General features: G+C 41.0%; 1 protein-coding gene across 1 annotated transcript; it reads right to left on the bottom strand.

The window, feature by feature from the left end:
• Positions 1-5,334: 5,334 nt before the first annotated feature.
• On the bottom strand, positions 5,335-6,236 carry LOC147610741 (uncharacterized). Its single transcript, XM_086785093.1, has 2 exons — positions 5,515-6,236; positions 5,335-5,444 (listed from the first exon to the last, which is right to left on the bottom strand). The coding sequence occupies exons 1-2, from the start codon at positions 6,188-6,190 to the stop codon at positions 5,335-5,337; spliced, it is 786 nt and encodes a 261-aa protein (XP_086641219.1). The 5' UTR covers positions 6,191-6,236.
• Between the last annotated feature and the right edge of the window lie 1,254 nt (positions 6,237-7,490).

The following is a 7,490-nucleotide window of genomic DNA, read 5'->3' as shown; positions in this document are numbered from 1 at the left end:
CTCTCTAAGGTAATGATGATCTCGAGAGAAAATCTAGAGAAAACTTACACTAAGACAGAAGTAGATGTAATGTTAAGAACCCCAAAGTTCTAGGAGTACATGTTGTTATTAGAGGGGAACCTGGGAGAAACAGTCTTGGATGAATATGTGAACATGAATATGGGAGCTATTCCAATACCCAAGGGTACAAGTAAATCAACATGTTGGAGCCGTAAGAGGCTGAGGTAGGGATGTGAGAGCCATATGAAGGATAGCGTACGAGGCCCCACCAGCAAGGGAGCCAAATAGAGTAACCCCTCACATGGGAGTCATAACACCTATTAACCCATTAAGAATGGCTGAAGAAATAGGAAGGGGGTTCTTAGGGAGTTAGGCACTGCACCAGCACCACAAAGAGTAACACTAGTCAAGCGATGGAAATGCCATACAACACCTTGAAATATTCAAACCAGTGTGCGAAACTTGTGGTCTGATTAGTGACCCAAAAAAATATTTGCATTCTCCCTTAAACTACCAAGAAAATCACACCAATGGTATCGATCGCTTAAGCTAGATGATAGAATTAATTTTGCATAGCTTAAGAGTGTGTTTGTACCAAGTTATATATAGACAAAATCACACGAGCATTGAGGCGTCGCTCATTGATGTACTATGCACATTGTATGTGACTCGAGAAACCATGATATGTGTATATGTCAATACCCATGTACACGAAAATAGTTAGCTTTACCTACACCACCTGGGCAAGGGCATGCTCTAGGGAAAAATTTGTCAAACATGCAAAACTAGACGAGGGGAATGCATAAAGTACTAAAAGTGCCTATATCACCACCTATCCTACCACCATTACCACCAACACCTCACATAATGCCAGCTAATTAAATGATCAAAGAGGTGTAAGAATTGAGTCAATGTGTAAAATGAAAAATTAACCATCTAATCAAGGACTACCCTTATAGAGGCACTGGGGAGTCTTTAACAATGACCACTAATCCAACCACGGAATGAGTATGCGAGAAATAGACAAAAGTTTATGTGGGTGTGAGTGTGAGAAAAGATCGACAAGAAGGGAGGAGTGAAAGCTCGAGCTAGATAGATTGATTCTCAACACTAAGAGTACAAGAGAAGAGCACCAGCCTTTCCCACTTCATAAAACCAGCCACCGAGGCATTGACCTTCTCAACACCCTCATGCCACATCTACTACCAACACACAAACACTACCATCAAACAAGAAGCCATCAGTGCAAAAAAGGCCTCAACTAGCTATACTGACACTCAAGTAAGCGGCAATTTAATGTAGTGCCAATGTCACCATTCTTCTTGTTGAGACAACCCACAAGTAAGTGTAGGTAACCACTTCACCCCCTTCTATTGTATATTTTGGCAAGTGGGTAGAGCTAGTATAACTAGGATTGTTTGTAGGTACATCGTTAGATAGCCCAATCACCAAACCACCCACGAATCCTAAAGATAATCTTGCTTCCACCAAACCAAAATCAGCTTCCACTTCCAACAAAACCCTTGCAAGTTTTTGGTTTATAGTCAATCCTCTTCACTCACATCCATTCACCACTTAGGCACATAGCCCCAAATAGTATTTCCTACCTTGTGGTCTATCTAGTACCAATCCACATACTTATGTGTTGATCACCCCCAATGTTCTCAATTGGACCTTTTCATCAAGGAACTTTGACATCCAATCTCAGCCTTGCACACATCATCCATGCCCCATGGATGATCACCCCCAATGTTATCAATTGGACCTTTTCATCAAGGTACTTTGACATCCAATCTCAGCCTTGCACACATCATCCATGCCCCATGACAATACTTTGCATGTTTGCTCCCGATTCAAATGTCTTAATTCGTCCTCTTCATTGTGTCTCGTTCTTGCTTGGTCCAACCCTCTTTCCATCCATACATGTAGCACAATTCAAGCGTCTACACAGTCACAAGGGCTAAAAGCCTTCCAAACATGCTTAGCATACTGGGGGGTGCGTCTATTTAGCGAGCCAAGAGCAGTGAGCACAGAGCAGTGAGTAGAAATAAAGTCCTTGTGAAAGTGAGCAAGTAGGGGCATGGTATGATGTTAAGCGAGCATGTAATGTTAAAGAGAAGAGTGAAACCATAGTGCAACTCTATAATGAACAGAACAAAGAAGACTAAAAAAGTTTAAAAATGACTATTGCAAATAAAGCATTTTCAAATGAATGGTGCGGATATAAAAAATCACTACAAAACTCATACTACTTGGCTCGCTAAAAAGACGTTGAATTGGTCATTGAGCTACTAATAGAAACAAACTATTGTTTGCAACCACATGGAAACCACAGCGACTAGATAGCATAGAAATCAAGCCATTAAGATGCACACCAATTTTAATAGCCATACCACTGACACAACAATATAATACTCTTTAGAAACCATAACCATAGGATTTAAAAAATTTATAATCCAAATAAAAATTGTCCAACAATCAGCTACATGCTATTGTAAAAAACATTCAGAAGCATAACATCCATCAAAACATTACTTCCAATAGTCCCAAAAAAATGATTGTCTCAATTAAAAAAAAGACTATCTCTAATGGCATTCTGATGTAGACATGTGATCCTCATAACTGCAAGAGACACAAAGAAAAGAAAATAAGCTTTATCAATACAAAATTATTCTCTACTAACATATTTATCTTTTCAACATGCATACCTTTGCTGAGTATGGTTCTAACAGGTGATCATAGATCCGCTCATCCTTGTCTAACATTATGACATTGCGATCCATAAATGCTGCCACTAGCCCAAGAGTTCCAGTGCCAGCAAACAAATCCAAAATCGTGTCCCCAGGACGACTGAAGACGGAGACGATGTATTTGCTAAGCCGCTGACCTCTCTGACAACCGCCCCGCCATGGTCTACCCTTTCTCTTCACCAGATCCTCCGATGGCACTCTTGAAAATGCACACAAACCATTAACCATATGCCATAAAGATCACCGAAAATCATTTTAAATTCTATCTTGATTTGAATGCATACATACATGTCAAAGATAAGATCTTGCCCTACATCAAGATCATCACCTAGTGCCAAATCCCTTAGTTGATCCCCATGCATCACAAAGCTTGTAGCAGGAGATGTTGAGCGAACAAAAACAGCCAATATTAGACAAGTGACCTACAAGCAAAGACACATTGGTTGTTCATGCATTTTCACCTTAAATGGGACAAAGAAGATTTGCACAAATGACAGCCCCAAAGAGAACAACACCAATACCTGGGTAGTAATCATTTGCCCCATCTTCTTCCCAATAGGTGGAGTACACCTCACAACCTGTCTATGATAAATGCCAAACCCAACGCTCTGTGCAACCTGCTCAATGGTCACTCCTTCTTCCATAGTGTAAAGGCATGTAAAGAAGCCTCGATCCGAGAGACAAGAATCAACAACTTTAAAAGTAGAGTCATACATGCCATCCCCAATCTTATTCCAATATGGAACCTTGTTTGCAACACAACCTCCAATGATGATATTTGAGGGGAAGTCTGCAAATATCAACTCCACACAGTAATCGGACCCTCTACTCTTGACATTCCCTACTGTGCAAATAACATTCATGGCATCAAGCACTTGCTTTCCCAATGAGGATGCATCCTCCATGTTCACAAAAGTAGCTGCAAGGTCCTCAATACTGACATTGAAGGCATAAATGGTTCCTATAGACAGGTTTTTGACATTTAACACACATAGTCTCAAGTCAAAACAATCGGATCACGATAGAGATGAGGTAGGAAGCTCACATACCTGGAGCTTGCAATGTCTTGGTTATGATGTCAGTTGGTTGTATCCCGCCTGCACTACTATTGGATGTCTGTTGTTGACTCTGCTCCCTATTTGCTTCCATTGCTCGATTCACCTCCAATGCACGATTCACTATTTCCCTCCCTAAATTCACTGGCAATGACTTACGAAAAGAAGCCGATGCAATCGATGTTGCATGTGATGTGGATGTGGCCTCATTATGATCAATTTGCTGGCTACGAAGCTCCAATATAGACTTATGTTGGCGATACAGATCAAGCTCCTCCTCAGGCACATGGTTTCTTTCAAGGTCCAACCACCACGGGCAGAAACGAGACTCTATGCTTGACATGGCCTGTTCAATGACAAACATGGGTAAACACAACTCACCCTCAATATGAACATGTTTCTCAATCATGGATTCAAAATGACAAATTCAATCACTTACTCTTCCAAGCTTCAAATCGGCATACATATAAGATTGATTGTCAACACAAAGCCACACACTAGCGAGAGGGGGTAAAATATCCAATTGGTGCTCCTCAATTTCAGAAAGCAACCATCTGCAAGCCAAAGCACAAATGATAAAACAACACACAGAAAGAAGCATGCATGTTTTTTAACAAGGAATATCTGGGTTATGTTGGAGGAAAACCTATAAACGACTCGCCGTGTAGCACTTTGTAGGCCTGGTTGATGGTCAATATCATGGCTAAATTTTATGCCTCCTTCGTGCACTTTGAAAGCCCTTTTGAAGTACTTTCTTCTGCATAGAACAACAAAAGAGGTGAATCGGCTCTCACCTGGCAACCTGACTCGATCGGCATTTTTAATATCATTTTGGATTCTCAAACCCAGCTCCGTGATCTGAAGCCAGTAGGAGTACATGTGCAGCCATTCCCTAACCTTTGTCTTATCATTTGGCATACCCTCAAGTGATCGCACTGCAGCCTGAGAGTTGTCCAATAGCTTGACAATGTGAGCCTTATCTATGTCTCTGATGCAAGCAGAACCTATCATATTGAGCTTTTCCTCTGTGGCCACATGATTGCTTGACGCGTGCCATGGGAGGGAGAGCACTGCACACCAAAAGGCCTCACCATTGGAGGGATCAGCAATCCTTGCATATTTTGATGTTTTTCCTCTGTAGAGAACTTCTACCTTTCGAGTCACATTCTCCCTAGCAGACTCGGCAAGTGGTCCATTTGTTGATGCCTCATCAATTTTTTGCTCCATATCATCCTTGAACAAGAGCCAAGTCATAATCTGGATTGGCAAATGAAGCCAACTAGGCCTTCCTCTGGCAGATGCACTCTGCATCTCTCTCTCAACCCATAGCTTGTCCTCATTGTCCAAATGTGCCATGAGAGTTGTTAGGTCGGACTCTCCCAATCTTCTTAGTTGAAATAGACGATCACCAAATGTGGTTGGCACAAATGCATAATCATGCGTCCTACAAAACAAAGAAGAAATATGTTAATATTCTTGAGTACAAACAACTTACTTGACATAGAAGGAGACTCTGATGACAAATTAACTTACTTGTTCAACCTGGACAATGAAAACAAAAGCTCACCCACATCCCTCCGCTCGAACACATAAAATTTACAGAGAACACAACAATGCATGGACAAATCCCCTTGAAACCCTGTAATAAAACACAAAATTAGGAAGGACAAAGAAGCATAAGAAACTATAACATCCCAATGAGAACTCACCTGTAGAAATGCAGTCCATCCAAGCATTGTGTCGATTATTACCATCAAGAATATGCACCATTTTTCGGCTCAAGTACGGACCCCACTCGGGGTCAAGTGCAAGAGTTTCCTCAAATTGTTGATTCACAGTCCTCCAATGCTCATCCCAAGATTCCTCCCTCTCTTGTGTCAATGGTGTCTCCTCCCCTTCCAAGTCCATAATTGATACTGTGAAAGCTCCCATGCTCTCAATGTACCCACCTAGTTTTTTGAAGCTTCGAGTAAGAGATTTATCTGTTGAGGGAGAAACCTTTCGGATTGCCTCCGTCTGGATCATCCTACAGAGAGGAACACGTGGAGGTGGAGACCTAAATTTGACTCCTATCCTATCTAAAAAGGCTTGTGGAGTAGATGTCTCTAGAATCTTCCCAAAAATATCAACCTTATTTTTTTTCTGCTTGCTTCCTTTAGTTTGGGTTGTGACAACTGTTTCTTCTTGATCCTCTAGTGGATGTGTGTTCTCTTCCCCCTCTATCTCTCTCCCAGTATCCTCAGTATTCTCACCTTCATCCTCATTATCACCACCTTGAGTATTCTCACCCTCATTTTGATCACCTTTATTTTCCTCAATTGCCCCCACTACATTTTGTCCATCCTCCTCATTTCTTTCATCACTATGTAGATGCTGCCTATCCATATCCACCTCCAGGTTAGTGTCATCTATGATATGTACCGCATGCTCTGTAGTAGTAGAGTTTGAGGAGGCGGCTTGCTCCAAAGTGCTAGAAAAATCAGCTTGCCTCCTTGTGTGTCTCGATGAGCTCTCACCTGGGCCAACCTGCACACTCTTTTTCCGCTTAGCAAGAGGTAACTCATCCATTTTTGCACAACAAGAACCTTTCAAGCAAGATGCTCTAGTGAAATGACTCGAACTCATTTGAAAACCAGATAGCCATGCAAAAATACAAGAACAAATCTTCAAATAGTATTGTACTCGTATTGTATAATTAATTGATTATTTTAACAGCAAATTCAGTAATACGACACAAACTTAAAGAAAAGGTGGCACATTCACTAAAGAGATTAAATTCAGTACTGCAACACAATCATCAAACAAAGGTGGCACATTCACTATCCAACAAAACAGCCAACTCATTATAACGAACAGAATATCTTTGAGATTATCATATGGAGTGCTTTGGCCCAAATTCCAAGGCATTCAAAGCCGTATTGAATATTTTAAAAAAATCTCCATTGGAAAATATTTACGGAGCCCTTTTCAGGTGTTCAATTCAAGGCATTCAAATTTATTGGAAAATATATAAAGATTCGGTAGCCCAAATCTGAAGGCGTTCAATATTGAGTACTAAGAAACTTTAGAAGTGATATTTCGCAATCCAACACTTTTTTAAGGACAAACTTTTTTCTTTTTGTGCTATTGTTCTTTAGATGCACATGTTTGCTGGTCTCCTCTCTCGACTGTGTGAGCCGTTTCTCAACCAAGAAGACATCAAATGTGAGTTTTTTGAGCTTCTTGTATACACAAAGTCTGCATAATATAGACAGTAGTAAGAGAGACACTCTATGCAATGTGTTTGAGACAGCACCATATAGATAGCATGTTCTTACACTACTCTCTCCAAATTTCTGCCGCCGGGGGGATCCAAGGGGGGCCGGCGAACTCAAAATCGTGACGATTTTGTCACTGCTCGGCAGCAAAACATCCTATTATTTTGTGCGCTGAGCGCACAAATTAATTCAAGAAAAATAGCAAGAGGTAACGCCGCACATCTCATACTGTGTGTGGAGTGTGGCAGCAGCAAAACATCCTATTATTTTGTGCGCTGAGCGCACAAATTCATTCAAGAAAAATAGCAAGAAGTAACACCGCACATCTCATACTACTGTGTGTGGAGTGTGGCGGCAGCAAAACATCCTATTATTTTGTGCGCTGAGCGCACAAATTCATTCAGGCAAAATACCACAAATTCATGGAT

The sequence above is a fragment of the Cibotium barometz genome, chromosome 48 (genome assembly GCF_041138505.1).
Source record: "Cibotium barometz isolate CiBa-2024 chromosome 48, ASM4113850v1, whole genome shotgun sequence".
NCBI lineage: Eukaryota > Viridiplantae > Streptophyta > Polypodiopsida > Cyatheales > Cibotiaceae > Cibotium > Cibotium barometz.
This window is presented reverse-complemented; position numbering and strand designations above follow the sequence as displayed.